The 16,225-nt window shown below is 24.0% G+C and overlaps 7 protein-coding genes across 7 annotated transcripts; 5 read left to right on the top strand and 2 right to left on the bottom strand.

Moving 5' to 3' along the window:
- The first annotated feature begins 677 nt into the window (after nt 1-677).
- Nucleotides 678-1,901, top strand: DICPUDRAFT_92069 (uncharacterized protein). The gene is made up of 3 exons (XM_003288243.1): nt 678-947; nt 1,427-1,567; nt 1,634-1,901. Exons 2-3 carry the CDS (start codon nt 1,462-1,464, stop codon nt 1,804-1,806), a joined length of 279 nt encoding a protein of 92 aa, XP_003288291.1. The 5' UTR covers nt 678-947; nt 1,427-1,461; the 3' UTR covers nt 1,807-1,901.
- Nucleotides 1,902-2,794: 893 nt separating this feature from the next.
- On the top strand, nt 2,795-3,310 carry DICPUDRAFT_79094 (uncharacterized protein; the record flags this gene model as incomplete). Its single annotated transcript, XM_003288242.1, has 1 exon — nt 2,795-3,310. The coding sequence occupies one exon, from the start codon at nt 2,795-2,797 to the stop codon at nt 3,308-3,310; it is 516 nt and encodes a 171-aa protein (XP_003288290.1).
- A 189-nt stretch (nt 3,311-3,499) lies between these two features.
- Nucleotides 3,500-5,732, top strand: DICPUDRAFT_33780 (uncharacterized protein; the record flags this gene model as incomplete). Its single annotated transcript, XM_003288241.1, has 3 exons — nt 3,500-3,631; nt 3,713-4,873; nt 4,956-5,732. The coding sequence occupies 3 exons, from the start codon at nt 3,500-3,502 to the stop codon at nt 5,730-5,732; spliced, it is 2,070 nt and encodes a 689-aa protein (XP_003288289.1).
- A 44-nt stretch (nt 5,733-5,776) lies between these two features.
- Nucleotides 5,777-7,924, bottom strand: DICPUDRAFT_79092 (uncharacterized protein; the record flags this gene model as incomplete). Its single annotated transcript, XM_003288227.1, has 1 exon — nt 5,777-7,924. The coding sequence occupies one exon, from the start codon at nt 7,922-7,924 to the stop codon at nt 5,777-5,779; it is 2,148 nt and encodes a 715-aa protein (XP_003288275.1).
- A 1,235-nt stretch (nt 7,925-9,159) lies between these two features.
- On the top strand, nt 9,160-10,424 carry ABCE1 (uncharacterized protein; the record flags this gene model as incomplete). The annotated part of the gene is made up of 1 exon (XM_003288240.1): nt 9,160-10,424. One exon carries the CDS (start codon nt 9,160-9,162, stop codon nt 10,372-10,374), a length of 1,215 nt encoding a protein of 404 aa, XP_003288288.1. The 3' UTR covers nt 10,375-10,424.
- Nucleotides 10,425-10,919: 495 nt separating this feature from the next.
- On the top strand, nt 10,920-12,351 carry DICPUDRAFT_87966 (uncharacterized protein; the record flags this gene model as incomplete). The annotated part of the gene is made up of 3 exons (XM_003288239.1): nt 10,920-11,006; nt 11,258-12,013; nt 12,091-12,351. 3 exons carry the CDS (start codon nt 10,920-10,922, stop codon nt 12,349-12,351), a joined length of 1,104 nt encoding a protein of 367 aa, XP_003288287.1.
- Nucleotides 12,352-12,495: 144 nt separating this feature from the next.
- DICPUDRAFT_79089 (uncharacterized protein) lies at nt 12,496-14,265 on the bottom strand (the record flags this gene model as incomplete). The annotated part of the gene is made up of 3 exons (XM_003288226.1): nt 12,496-13,531; nt 13,599-13,937; nt 14,024-14,265. 3 exons carry the CDS (start codon nt 14,263-14,265, stop codon nt 12,496-12,498), a joined length of 1,617 nt encoding a protein of 538 aa, XP_003288274.1.
- Nucleotides 14,266-16,225: the final 1,960 nt, after the last annotated feature.

Below are 16,225 nucleotides of genomic sequence, written 5' to 3'. Positions count from 1 at the left end.
AAAATTTTTTAAAAAAAAAAAAAAAAAATTTTAAAAAAAACCCAAAATTAAAAAAAAACCCTAAAAATTGGAAAAAATTAAAAAAAAAAATTTTAATAAATTTTTCAAACCCCCTCTTAAAATTTTGAATTTTTTTTTTTTTTTTTCCCCCCCCCATTTTTTTTTAAACAAATATTTTTTTTTTTTTTTTTTTCCAAATATTTCCCAAAAAAAAAAAAAATTTTTTTTTAAAAAAAAAAAAAAAAAAAAAAAAAAAAAAAAAAAAAAAAAAAAAAATTAATTTTTTTGTAAAAATAAATATTTCTAAAATTGAAAAAAATAAAAACTAAACAATTTAATTTAATTGTTTGAAAATGGAAGTGTTTTGTTTCTAAAAATATGATTCAAAAAGGAAATAATATCAAATTAGACACAGAAAATTATAAAAATAAAAAAAAAAAATAAATAAAAAATAAATAAAAAAATTATAAAAAATAAAATAAATTAATTTAAATTATTTAAATTTATTAAAATTATTAAATCTATTTTTTTTATTTTTTTCTATTTCTAGAAAGCTTAATTATTTAAATTAAATTAAATAAAATTCACATCCACAAAAAACCAAATATAAAAGCTTTCTTGAAATTGTTAATTTTTTTTTTTTAATCTAATATATCAAACAAATTTAAAAAACAAATATTAATAAAACCATATTTATAATACAAAAAAATATAATATATACACAAACTTCCCATAACAATAACATATATTTAAATATACAAAACTTTATTTTTTTCTAAACTTAAATATTTATAAATAGCTATCCTATTATTATAATAATAATATTTTTTTCTCATTAAAATTATAAAAATAATTAAATTTTTTTATTTTTATAATAATATCATAGGTTGATCGATTACATCCCATATAATTAGCTCAATTTGTATAAAAGAAAATAAATTAAAAAAGTAAGTAAATGAAAAAATTTTTGTGTGTGTGTTGGATGTGTGAATGTATAAAACATTAACAAATAAAACAATTTCCATATTAAATTAATATTTGTGGCCACACCTTTATTGTTTTTTTTGTATATATTTTAGTAATTTAATATGTTTTTTTTTTAATTTATTTTATTTATTTTGTTTTTTTTATTTTTATTTTTTTTCTTACATTTTATTATTTTTTTTCTTTTATTTTTTTGTTATTATTTTCTACCATATCAAATCTCACTATTTTTATTTGTGCGACCATCTATCCAGAAAAAATTTAAATTATAAAAATAATAAAATATTTTTTATGATTTTATTATAATCTCTTCATTCAAATAATTTTCAAAATAATAATTTTTTTATTTATTTTAATTTTTTAACAATTATTAAAAAAATATAAATACTAAAGTTTTTTTTTCTTTATTTCAATTCAATTTCAAAATAAATATCAAATATAGCTTTTATTAAAAAAAAACTCAACTAAAATTTAAAAATGAATACTTCAAGAATCATATTATCAAATACCATTAGAAACCACGTTGCTAAAAGACAATTAACAACTTTTACAACCGCCTCATTAAGTCAAGTTAAGGGCAAAGGTAAATAGCATAATTTTATTTTTCTATAAATAAAAACCTACTAATTTTTTTTTTTTTCATTGATAGACGGTAAACTTTATACTGTCCCACCAAAGAAATGGGAAGAGGGTATTTCTACTCCAAGTGAATCCATTGTTAAAGCCGAAAGAGCTCCAAACATGCCAATTGATGAACTCCAAAAAGTTTCTGCTGCTAAATTTACCACAGCTACCCATAAGAAAAGTTTTCAACTCAAATAGATTTTTTTCTATTTTGTAAATAAATTTAAAAAAAATTAAAATAAAAAATAACATCAAAAAAGAAAAATAAAACAATGTAAATAGATTTGACAAACAAAAAACCAATAGATTCTAAATTAAATTGTATAATTTAAATAAGTTTAATTTTATTATGTTATTTTTATGTAGATAAAACTATATCTCCTTTTCTTATTTTCTCATTTGGTTTAAACCACCATTTAAACCCTTCTTTGACTCTATTTATATCTCCCTTGTATTTAATAAATGGGATTATAAAGTAATAAAATAATAAATAAAGCAATTTAAGCAATGAATATTAGATAGATCAAATTTGTAATTTTTGATATCTTTTTTTTTTACAATTATAATAATGAATATTTATAAATAATATTCTGTTTAAACTAGATATAGTATAGGCAATATGATTTGAAATATAGGGTATCTAGATATGTTTATTATAATGAAATTGTTTTTATAATAAAGAAAAAAATAATAAACTATTAAAAAAAAAAATCTAAATATAAAATAGTGGGGTAGTGTAAGAGCTGGGATGTATTTTGAATAGTGGTGTGTATGGGGTGTCTGGAATTTAAACAATTCATTAAATAATATCTAGATATCTTTGACACCCCCCACATTAAATTTTTTTTTATTCGATTACAATAATATTAATATAATTTTAAAATTGTTATTAAAAATCAATAAAGTTTACAACCTTTTTTCAATATGATTTTTAATATTTCTTGATACAGTTGTTAATTTTATTATGTTTACTTTTTTTTTTTTTTTTTTTTTTTTTTTTTTTTAAAAAAAATATTTAATTTTTTTATTTTTGGAAAAGAAGAGTTAACAAAATACAAAAAAAATAATTTTTTTTAATTTATGTTTATTTAGTTTTAAAACCCATTAATTTTTTGTTATTATTGCAATTTTTTAAATATTAATATTTTAAAAAAAAAAAATTTATAAAAATATAAAAATATTAAAAATGAAAACAAATATACTATTACTTATAATATTTCTTATTTTATTAAATTATATTGGCCAATCGTACAAACTCGAGAGATTAAATGAAAATGAAGAATGGGAATTAATTGAAGAAGATATATTCAGAGAAGAAGATGAAGATAATAGTGATGATAATATACTATATTACAAACCAATTAAAGTGGAAAGAAGAGAGAACCTATATATGAGGGTTAATAGAGACTATTTGGGTAACACCACAACAAACCTAGAGCCAATTTCTGTAAAGATAGAAATTCGTTCCAAAGATATACAAGAGACCTTCATGTTGTATGGATTAAATAACGATACTGCTATAAAAAAAATGGAACCCAAGGACAATAAATCTCTAACAACACCAATCAGGGTAGAGTCTTGTTTTAATGAAGAAAAACCAATTTACCTTTCATTATCCATGTTCAATTACTTGTGGGGTGGGGATTTAATCTTCAATATTGAAGAAAATGAAATTGACAAGTGTGAATCTAAAAATATCTAACACTAAAAAATAAAATAAAATACACTTATAAAGATATTTATTATAACACCAGCTTTATCTTAAATAAGAAATACCAGATATTTAAATATTAATTTTTTTTTTTTTTTAATTATTTTTTTTTTTTTTTTAATTTTTTTTTTTTTTATGATATTTTATAAAAAAATTAATTTCATTAGTTGTTTTAATAAAATGTATTGCAATAAATATAAAAATAATAAAACTAATAAAGATTTAGAGTTTGAAAGAAACCAAGCAACATTTTCAGTTGAGGAGCTAAATAGAATATTAAATGATAACGATCAAAACTCAATAAATATTAAAGTATGAGCAGATTTAAAAAAGAAAAGAATATTATTATTTTATTATGTGTCATACTCACATTTTATTGTTACCCCTATTTAGAATGAAATTAAAAATTTAATAGAAAGTGACCCCATCATTTCAAAACCACAAGAAATTCATTTTTTATCAAGAGAGGATCAATTTAAAAGAGTATTATATGTTTGTTCAAAATTAAGGGGTATCAGACAAAAGTATGGTGAAGCAGGCGTTATGCAGTATCATAACAATTTATTCGAAGAACTACCTTATATTATAAATGATTTGGTTTTTGCAAGTGCATTCAAGTCATTAGCAAGTGAAGAGCAACTAAATAAATGGTACCATCATTTTTTAAACTATGAATATTTAGGCAGTTATTCACAAACTGAATTAGGACATGGCTCAAATGTTCAAGCTATCGAAACAACCGCAACATATATTAAAGAAACACAAGAGTTCGAAATAAACTCACCTACTTTGACCTCAACTAAATGGTGGGTTGGTGGTTTGGGCAAATTATCCACCCACACCATAGTATTTGCTCAATTACTTTTACAGGATCCAGAGAACCCAAACAAATTAAAAAACTATGGTCCACATCCATTCCTTGTCAGTGTTCGTAGTCTTGAAAATCATCAACCATTAAAGGGTATTACCATAGGTGATATTGGTCCAAAACTAGGTTTCAATTTAATTGATAATGGCTTTTTAAGATTAGACCACATTAGGGTTCCACGTGACCAACTTTTAAATAGATTCTTCAACGTTACTGCTGATGGCAAATATATTAAACCAAAGCATAGTAGATTAATTTATGCTGGTATGGTTGGAGTTAGATCTGCAATTATCGAAAACTCTTTTGTTTCTTTAGCTCGTTCAACTACTATCGCAAGCAGATACTCAGTAATTAGAAAGCAATTTAAACTCTCACCAAAAGATAACGAAGAAAGAAAAGTTATTGAATATGCCAACCAAATGCAAAGAATTATTCCCCATATTGCCTCAACCTTTGGCTTCTACTTTACTGGAAATAGATTCGCCAAGGAATTTGATCAAATGATATCTCAAATCAAAGTAAACCAAGATACAACTCTTTTATCTGAACTTCATGCAAATTCATCCGCCTTAAAGAGCTATTTGACATATGCTGCTGCACAGGGAGTTAGTGAATGTAGACTATCATGCGGTGGTCATGGATATAGTCATTTTAGTGGAATTCCATACCTACAAGCCAATCAATTGGTAAGCGAATAATATTACCTTTATATATTTAAAACCAACCATTATATTAATATCAATTACCTTTTTTCATTTTGAACCACAGCATATAGTTACAGCAGAGGGTGAAAATAATTTACTTCCACAACAAACAACAAAATATCTCTTATCAATCATTAAAAAATTATCAACTAGTGAAGATGTAGATCAAGTTAAATTAGGTAAATCAGTGGAATATCTTAGAGACGAAATGAAATCAACATTAAAAAATATTGAAGAGTATTACTCTGGAAAAGACACAAGTATTTTGCATCCAGATACTTTATTGCAACTTTTTAAACACCGTTCATTCAATCTTTTAAGAATACTATCAGAAAACCTTCAAGATGCAATGATGAACTCTAAAGATTTAGCCTCGGTATGGGGGGACCTAAATGTAGAAATTAATCATATTGGTCAAGCTCATGCTCAATTATATGTTTTACAATCTTTCTATGACCAACTTTTAAAAATAAAAAATTCAAATCAAGTCTCTGAACCAATTAAATCCTTGATGGACCAACTATTCCAATGCTATTGCTTATATACTATCAATAATGAAATGGTAGATTTTGTTCAAGATGGCTATTTAGATTTAAAGGAAGTCGATCAACTACGTAAATCATTAACCAATGTTTATAAACAACTACGTCCCAATATCATCCCAATTGTCGATTCTTTTGATTTATGTGATGCAACATTAGGTAGTGCTCTTGGTAACTATTCTGGAAATGTGTATGACACTCTCTTCAACTGGGCATCAACTCAAGCATTCAATAGCAATACAAACTATACAAACGAAATTAATAATATAATTAATAAATCATTATATAGCAAACTATAAATATAAAAATAAACTTTTTTTTTTTTTAAAATAAATAATGTGTTTTATTTTGTAAAATTTTTCATTTTTAACCTTATTGATATTATCTTTGAATTATTTTTAAACCTTGAATAAACTAATAAAGATACCAAAATGATTAAAGCTAAACCTACAACACCGCAAACAATAATAACTGCTATTTTCCAATTTGCAAATTTATTACATTTAGATATTTGATAGTCTTTAAGTAAAACACCAAAATTAGGGTCGATTATTACCTTCTCGTTGAAACTATTGAAGGTTACTGAGGTAAAAGAAGCCTGGTTATGTTCTTTATTTTTTTTTGAAACTGATGGGATACCGATTGAATCTTCATCTGACAAAATCTTGGTTTGACTTTGAACGACTCTACCATCCACATGCATACGAGATGAAAAGGTTCCAACCAATGTTTGACCGTTTACTAGTGTTAATTCGACTGATCTGATTGTATCACCAAGCATTTGAACCTTTTTTTCACTATTAATTAAATTTTCCCCACAATCTTGATTTACTGATGAGGAAATATCAGTTTGAAAAATTAATTGAATCTGGTTTAGACTACTGTTTGATTTCCACTTTGTAATTTCTATTTGATATTTTATAGAGTTTGGTAAAATTGTAATTATATCACCAAGAAAGTCATGTTGTTGTGAACTTTCTGAATTATTGTTAATAGACATTTGAACATTAATTTCGGCGCCATTTTTTAATGTAGTACCGTAAACATATTGGTATCTATTTTCATTTGATACTAATTCCCATCTTTGATATTTATCTGTTAAATTATATGATTTAAAAACTTTATTGTATATATCCATTTCTCTGATTTGAACAATACCAATTTGAAATTTAGATTCTGTTGTTTCGATAATAGCTGTAGTGTTGTCGATAATTGGAGGCGGTGGTGGAACAGTTGAAACTATAGAGCAATCTGAACCTGAGTAACCATTGTTACATTGGCATTTTTTATTTGAAGTGCAAGTACCATTACCAGAACAAACAAGATTATTTACACCGATATAACATTCATCCTGTGAATAAAGAAATATATCGGCAGTACCAAAAGTAATTATATTGGCAATAGAATTATCGTCACATGATACATTAACTGTTAATGGCTGGTTATCCACCAAGGCGACATCTGACTGAAACATACAATATAACTTTCCCTTCTTCCAATCATCAGAGGATGTAACTTGACAACTGCTATTACCGATTGTAATATTTGGTGATGGGCATAATGAAAAACCAGAAATAGTCACAACAGCGGGTTCGTTGAAAAAAGTGGATGAAACACTTATAATTGTAGGCGGTATATATGGAATAACCGTCGACATCGAGAATCCATTAAATAGGTGATTGAAAAGCCATCTTATACTTTTACCATATATATCTTTTTCGCATGTTACTCTATAACTTTGATTACCCAAAAAAGTAGAAACTATATTTCTACAACTATATACTTTTGGTAATTCATCATCTTTGACAATTCCAATAGAATATTGAGGAACCCCATGTTTATCATAAGTTAAATATTTCCCCTCCACTACAACAATATCTGATTCTCTTTTGATAGGAATGAAAACAAGATCCGTTGCAAGATAATTTGTATATACTCTTTTTGGTAAGATATACTCTGTTTTATCTATTTGTAAAGAAGCACTTCCAGAAACAATTCTTGGGTAATCTTTGAATATTAATTGCTCTGAACTTGCTGAACTGGGTTCTAAGGGATCTACAAATGTGTAATTTCTTAAATAAATTGGATATTTGGTTGTAAATGTTCCGTTTATAGTGATTAAACCAGAGATGGCATTATAATGTAAAAATTGAACAAAGGGGTAGGCAAATGTAACTGGATAAAAACTACTTTCTCCCAAAACTGGACTGTAAGATATTTGTCCATCCCCACAAAATTGCTCAATGTTCCAATTTTCTTGGTTAATTAAAATTGTGTTTGAATCCACCATATCAACTCCTTGAAATAAATATTTGCCCCTTTCATTTGAAAAAGATAAAACGAAATCCTCCTTATCAAATCCAGATCCATAAATAGTTATGTAGTCACCAAAGTTTATTGGAGATGGTTTAATATTGGTAATTTGATTTTGGCACTCAATAAAAAAAATATTGTTGATTAAAATTACGAATAAAAATATTAAATGTGCCATGATTAAAAATAAAAATGGTGCAAAAAAAAATATAAAATAAAATTAAACTTGAAAAATTTTTTTTTTATTTAAAAAAAAATTTGGTCCAGGAATAATTATTTTCAAAATTCACATTTTCTTAAAAACTTTTCTTTGGGCATATGGAATACCATCACCAGAGGCCAACTTATTTGGAAAGAATAATGTAAGGGATTCTTGCCAAATTCTTTGGAAAAGAACAATGTAAAGGATTCTTCTATCTCTTTGTTTATTATTCCTTTTTGATTTAAATCATTATTTTTTAAAATTGTGAGATTTTAAAATGAAAATAAAATAAGAGATTGGATATTATTATTTTCTAGAAAAAAAATAGAAATAAATATCTTATAAAAGATAATTTATTTCTTTTTATCTTTTTTTTCCTAAAAAAAAATAAACACACCCACACACAAATTTATTTATTAATTAAATAATTAAAAAATTATTTTATTTTTATTTTTAAAAATATTTTTTTTTTTTTAATTTTTTTTTTTTTAAAATTTTTTAGAGAAACGAAAAAATTTTTTTATTTTTTTTTTTTTTTAATTTTTATTTTACATATCAATTTTTATTTAAAAAAAATAAAGGAAACTTTATAATTATAATTTTAAATAAAAAAAATGGCTGATGATGCTATTAGAATTGCTATTGTAAGTGGTGACAAATGCAAACCAAAAAAATGTAGTCAAGAATGTAAAAAGAATTGTCCAGTAGTTAAAATGGGTAAATTATGTATTGAAGTTAAACCAACCTCAAAAGTTTCATTCATTTCAGAAGAATTATGTAATGGTTGTGGTATTTGTGTTAAGAAATGTCCATTTGAAGCCATCCAAATTATTAATTTACCAAAGAATCTCAGCAGAGATACTACACATCGTTATGGTCCAAATAGTTTCAAGCTTCACAGACTTCCAACACCACGTCCAGGTCAAGTTTTAGGTTTAGTAGGTACTAACGGTATTGGTAAATCAACTGCACTTAAAGTTTTAGCTGGTAAATTAAAACCAAATTTAGGTATTTATGATGACCCTCCATCATGGGAAGATATCATTTCATTCTTCCGTGGTTCAGAACTTCAAAGTTATTTCACTCGTATTTTAGGTGAAGAATTAAAGGCCCTCATCAAACCACAATATGTCGATAATCTTTCAAAAGCTGTCAAAGGTTCAGTTCAATCAATTTTAGACGCAAAAGCTGAAAGACCAAACAAAGATCAAATGATTAGGGATTTAGATTTAAAGGAAGCTCTTCACAAAACTGTTGACGTTTTATCTGGTGGTGAATTACAACGTTTTGCTATTGCTGTCGCTGGTGTTCAAAATGCCGATGTTTATATGTTTGATGAACCATCATCCTATCTCGATGTCAAACAACGTTTAAAGGCTGCTCAAGTTATCAGATCCTTAATTGAAGCTCAAAAATATATTATCGTAGTAGAACACGATCTTTCAGTCTTAGATTATCTCTCTGATTTCATTTGTTGTCTTTATGGTGCCCCAGGTGCTTATGGTGTTGTCACTCTTCCATTCTCTGTTAGAGAAGGTATCAATATTTTCTTAGCTGGTTACATCCCAACTGAAAATATGAGATTCCGTAAAGAAGCCTTAACCTTCAAATTCTCTGAAACTGCCGAAAACGAAGAAATCAAGAAACATTGCAACTACAAATATCCAACTATGACTAAAACTCAAGGTACTTTCTCATTAGAAATTAAAGCTGGTGAGTTTACAGATTCTGAAATTATTGTTATGTTAGGTCAAAATGGTACTGGTAAAACTACATTCATCAAGATGTTAGCTGGTCAAATGCCAGCTGATGATGGTGCACAAGTCCCAGAATTAAACGTCAGTTACAAACCACAAAAGATTCAACCAAAATTCCCAGGTACTGTTAGAGAACTCATCCACAAACGTATCAGAGATACTTTCCTTCATCCACAATTCACTTCAGATGTTGTTAAACCATTAAACATTGAAAATATTATCGATCAAGAAGTTCTCAATCTTTCTGGTGGTGAATTACAACGTGTTGCTATCGTTTTATGTTTAGGTCAACCAGCTGATATCTATCTTATCGATGAACCATCAGCTTATTTAGATTCCGAACAACGTATTGTTGTCAGTAAAGTCATCAAGAGATTCATTCTTCACGCTGGTAAATCTGGTTTTATTGTAGAGCACGATTTTATTATGGCCACTTATTTAGCCGATCGTGTTATTGTCTATGATGGTATTCCAGGTGTTAAATGTGTTGCTAATGCCCCACAATCACTTTTATCTGGTATGAACACTTTCCTTAAAGCACTCGAAATCACTTTCCGTCGTGATCCAACTAATTACCGTCCACGTATTAATAAATTAAATTCAATTAAAGATATGGAACAAAAGAATGCTGGTAATTATTTCTTCTTAGATGATCAATCAACTGATTAAACTAAAAATAAATAATAAAAACAATAAAATAAAAACATATATTTAATAACAAAAAAAATCAATAGCAACCCAACAACAAAACTCCCACTGTAACAACAGTAACAATAAAAACCTCCACTTTTTTTTTCGCACTCGCCACATTTTTAAAAAAAATGATTATAATTTTAAAAATAGAAAAATAAAAAATTATTAAAATACATTCATATCTTTTTTTTTTTTTTTTTTTTCTATTTTTAAATTTTTAGAATATTTAGTATATTTTTCTATTACCAAAAAAAAAAAAAAAAAATGGAATTAAATTTCTTCATCTATTAGATCTTAAAAAAAAAAAAAAAAAAAAAAGAATTCTTTAAATATTTTTTTATTTTAATTTTTTTTTTTTTTAAATTATTTTTTTTTTTTTTTTTTTTTTTTTTTTTAAATTTATCGACACATTTGTTATTGCATAATTTATAAATAATTTCTTTCGCATTATACGATTAATTTGTTTTTTTTTTTGGATTGCAAAATTTATAAATTTAAAATAAAAATTAAAATAAAAAACAATGGGATTTATAACATCAAAAGGAAAAGTTAATCTCCCATCCTATAAAGGTGGTACAACTATTGATAAATCTATAATGTATCAATATGTCATTAGTCCATCATGTAATGTTATTGTCGAATATTTTCCAAAAAGTTTAGCGTATGTATTTATTTAAAATAAAAGGAAAAAAAAAAAAAGATTATAGTTTATAAAGAATATTTGTTTATTAATCATTTTCATTTCATTTTCATCTTCATTTTTAACAGACCAAACTTAGTATGTTGTTTAAATATAATACTGAAATAGTGTTTATATAGTTTAATATTAATTCTATTATTTTTAAAATAAAAAAAAAAGATTACAGCAATTGGATTATTTTGTAATATTTTAGGTATGCTAACCATATTTTATTTTATTGGAATGAATGATAAAAAAGAAGAATCACCAACAATCGACGATAGCAATTTAAGATGGGTATATTTCTTTGCTGGAGCAATGATTTTTATTTATATGATGATGGATAATATTGATGGTAAACAAGCAAGAAGAACCAAAACATCATCACCATTAGGAGAATTATTCGATCATGGTTGCGATTCATTGACTGTAGGTTTGCTTCCTTTGACAGTCGGTATTTCAATTGGTATTCGTAGCTGGGATATTTTAATTGCATTTATGGCAGCAACCATTCCATTTTATTTAGCTCATTGGGAAGAATACTTTACACATCATTTAGTATTAGGCGCATTAAACGGACCAACCGAAGCAGAGTGTATGGCAATTTTATTTTGTATTGTAACTGGTATTTTTGGACAATCAATTTGGTTCACTGCCATCGAATTACCAATTATCGAATACAAAGGTCAATTAAACGAAGTTATTTTCTTTGCTATGGCTATCATCTCATTTGTTACCGCTTTTCAAAATATTTTAACCTCAACTAAAAAAGCCTTATCATCCAATATCAGTTTATTTAAAGCCTATTCCCAACCATTACCATTCATAATATTTTTAATTTCTGAATTCATTTGGGTTACTTTATCACCAAAAGTTTATTTAAATAACCCAGTAATTCATATTTTATCACTTACTTTTATATTTTCCTATATTGTTGTAAGTATTATTATTGTTATTATTTTTCTTCAAAAATAATACTAATGAATCATTTTTATTCCTATCATTTAAAATAGTGTCGTTGTATTGTACAAAGAATTTGTCAAGAAGATTTTAGATTGTTCTATAAACCATTAATCTTTTTAATTGCATGTGTTGCCAACTCAATTGCTCAAAAATATTTCAACATTTATTTAATCGATGAACAATTGTCAGTCAAATTATTATTTTTATTTAGTTTAGGTTTTTTCATTCACTTTACTTTTAATATTATTATTGAAATGTGTCAAGTTTTAAAAATCAAGGCTTTTACAATTCCAAAAGAAAAATCAAAATAAACAGGCGAAAAAACCCAATCAAGTAATAATAATAAACGTTCAAAAAAAAAAAAAAAAAAAAAAAAATTAAATTATTAAAAATTTTAATAAAGGTTTAAATTTTAATAGTGTATTACTATTGCATTGCAAAATAAAATATAATGTTTATTTGTTTAATTGATTTTGAATTTGCTCTATGTTGTTTTCCATCTTTTCCAATCTTTTAGAATGATTATTTAATATATTTTCTATGGATGTTAATTTTTCTATTATTATATTTTGAAAATTTAAAAACCCGTTAGGGGTTTGAGGTTGGGGTTGTTTGATTTCTATTGCTTTTTCAACAATATATGAGTATAACGATACTTTGAAGTTTGATTTTGGTTTAAATGATAATCCAATTCCTTTTGAGTTTAATTTTTCCGAAACTAATGAATAGATCTTGATATCGTCGTTGTTATTATTGTTATTTAAAAAACCTATAGCTTTAATTTTGTATTTTTCCTCTGCCAGCTCCAATATTTTTTTGTCTGTTAATTTGAAATTTGAATGTTTTATTATATTGACTTTGTTTGATAGTGTTGATGATACCCCTATATACCCTCCATTATTGATACCATTCATTTTAAAACTTAATAAGTCCGGTGTTGATATCTCATTATTTATTTTGATTGAGTTTATTAATTTAATTTCATTATCTATAAATTTTAAAAATAAAATTGATGATTTGCTATTGTCAGTGTCTATATTTCTTTTATTTGATACAGTTGTCATTTCTATTTCCGATGTAATATCTAATATTTTGCTATGTGATTGGGCACCCTCACTATTATTACTATCCTCTTTGTTGTTATCCAAAGAGTTTATCATAAATAATGATGGGATTGATGATGTGTTGTTACTATTGGGCTTTAAAAATAATATCTCTTCTTCTTTGTCCTTTTCTTCATTATTTATGATATCTAAAATTTGGATTGATTTTTTTTCTGGTAATTTTAAAATTTCAAAAGCATTACTATTGCTACCAAGGTTGGTTTTGATTGATATATGGGTTGAGACTAGCAGAGTTTGATTATCTATCCATAACATTTTTATAAAATCACTATCTTGGTCATAAACAAATCTATAAATTTGATAGTTCTTATTACCAATTTCTTGAATCGAGTTCCATTTTAAAAATATGATTTCATTGGATGTGCATCTAAAAAGAAATAAAGGAATTAATATAAAATAACAATAGTTTAAAAAATGTAGAAAATTTTATTTACATTGATAATATTAAATTTGACCATTTTATGTCAACTATCGAGCTATTAATTCCCAATTCTTCGATTTGTATTGTTTCTAACTTAATATTCGGTTTATCTAAAACATTTTTGAAAAGAAAAAGTTTCTTATCGGTTGCACAATAGACTACCAATACATTTGTGTCGATACCATATTCTATAATTGATTTATACGATAACTGTGGAAAGAGGTCGTTGTGGTTTAATGTCTGTATAATTTCCCAATTATTTTTTATTGAATCAAATTTATAAAATGTTAAAATAAATTTTGAATAGGTAAATAGTAAATTATTATTTTCGATGCATTTAAAGTGTATAAATCTAAATAACATTACAATAAAAATAAATTAATACCACAAATATATATCTTAAAAATAAAGAACAAATGAATAATCTGAAATATTTACTTTTGTTTAATATGCTTTATTTTACTATTACAATCTGAAAATATTGGTAAAAAATTTAAATATTCAAATGAATCGTTATTATTACTATTATTATTATTATTATGTTCACTCTCTTGAGGCCATATTAAATAAGGTTGGTTTTTATTATAAAACACATTAAAATAATTTATAACAATATTATTATTATATAATGAATTATCCACATCAATTACATTTTCAAATTTTAAATTGTGATTATTCATTATCATAAAAAACGAAATAAAGAAATAATAAGTCGGAATTGTTAACTAAAAAAAAATTATAATAAAAAAAAAAAAAATTTTGAAAAAAAATTACTTTTTTCCCAAAAAAAAAAATTGTTTTTGATAAATGAGGAAAAAATTATAATTATTTGTGTTTTTAACCAAAGTTATTAATTATTTTTTTTGTGCAGCGAAAAACATATTTGCACACTTTCTTAACAATTTTTTCAATGATCACTGAACCGAAATTTCAACCATTTTCCAAAAATCAGCTGCAAAAAAAAACAACTTTTTTTTAGCTGTTAAAAAAATTTTATTTTTTTTATTTTTTTTTATTTTTATTTTTATTTTTATTTTATTTTTATTTTTATTTTTATTTTTTTAAAATAATTAATAGCATTATTGCTAATAATATAATTATATTCGATTAACAAATCATACCACACTATATTAGAAAAGTTATAGCAATAACCATAAAAATAAAAATAACAATTGTTTATAAAAAAAAACAATAATTATAGTAGAGGATATAAAAATATTATCAGGGTATAAAAATAATATATATTACAATAAAGTATAAAAATAATTAATTGTGGAATAAAGTATTTGAATCTTAACTAAATAAGCAACATATAAAAATTAAAGATGTAGGTTATTTAGAAGCGTTTAATATTAATAATAATAACAACAACAAAATCAACACTGTTATTTTTTTTTGAAAAACCTTTAAATTTTGTTTTGTTTACCCACACTTTCACACAATCAATCACTCTCAGAAAAGATAGATCTTTTTTTTTTTTTTTTTTTTTTTTCAATTTTTTTTTATTAATTATTTTTTACAAAAATATAAAATTGTTTTTTTTTTAATCATTAAATTTTTTTTTTTTTTTTTTTTACTTTATATATAAAGCTTTAATAGTATTTAATAATATTTAAAATATTTAAAATAATAATAATAATAATAATAATAGTAATAATAATAATAATAGTATTGTTTTTGTTTTTAATTAACTAAAAAAAAAAAATAGTTAATTAAAATATACAGTATATTATAACAGCGTATATAAAAATAATAATAAATTGGTATATAAAAAGAAGAATTGAAAGAGGAAGGGGGTATTAAAAGCAATAGTAATAGTGTATGTTTTATAGACAGAAAACAGAACCAACATCAGGAATAGCAACGATGGCAATAATAATAGCATATGCGTCATTGTTTTGATTTAGAGATTTCAAAATTATACCAATTTGGAAAAAACCTTAAACCAAAATAGTTTAACAACATATTATTAAATTTTGTCTTTTTTTTTTTTTTTTTTTGTTTATTTTATATTTTTGTTGTCTGTAATTTCCTTTGTTTTTTTTTAAAAACACCAAAAAATTCTCACACCCAATTTTAAAAAAAAAAGATTTCTTTAATTTTCTTTGAAAAAAAGAAAAAGAAAAAAAATCTAAAATACTATTTTATTTTCGATAGCAGTAGAATATTATTATTATTATTATAATTTTAAAATGTATTTGTAAAAATAGGATAAATAAATATTTATTTGGTTTATTTTCATGTTAAATTATAAAATTAATTCAATTCAATTTAATTTAATTTAATTTAAATAAATAAAAAAAAGAAAAAAAAAATTGTTTGATATTTGAAACAAACAAACAAAACCACTTTATAATACCACACCCAAACACATAAAATATTTATGCACCCACATTCACACAAAACTAATATTAAATACATAGACATAAAGACACACACAACACACCACACACAGTAATTCATATAGCGAGAACCAAAAAAAAATAAAAAAAAATACATCCTATATTTAAAAATACATATAGAGTTTATATATCAATTTTAAAAATAATATATAATAAAAATAGGTGGAGAATAGAAAACAGTAATACAACATCATATTATTTATCATCACAACAATACAAAATTGTTTTTTTTAATTTA

Source organism: Dictyostelium purpureum (assembly GCF_000190715.1).
Source record: "Dictyostelium purpureum unplaced genomic scaffold DICPUscaffold_128, whole genome shotgun sequence".
NCBI lineage: Eukaryota > Evosea > Eumycetozoa > Dictyosteliales > Dictyosteliaceae > Dictyostelium > Dictyostelium purpureum.
This window is presented reverse-complemented; position numbering and strand designations above follow the sequence as displayed.

Coding starts and splice junctions, on each gene's coding strand:
- DICPUDRAFT_92069 (XM_003288243.1), top strand. CDS start 1,462: ATGAATACTTCAAGAATCATATTATCAAATACCATTAGAAACCACGTT. Junction 1,568..1,633: donor AAGTCAAGTTAAGGGCAAAG/GTAAATAGCATA, acceptor TTTCATTGATAG/ACGGTAAACTTTATACTGTC.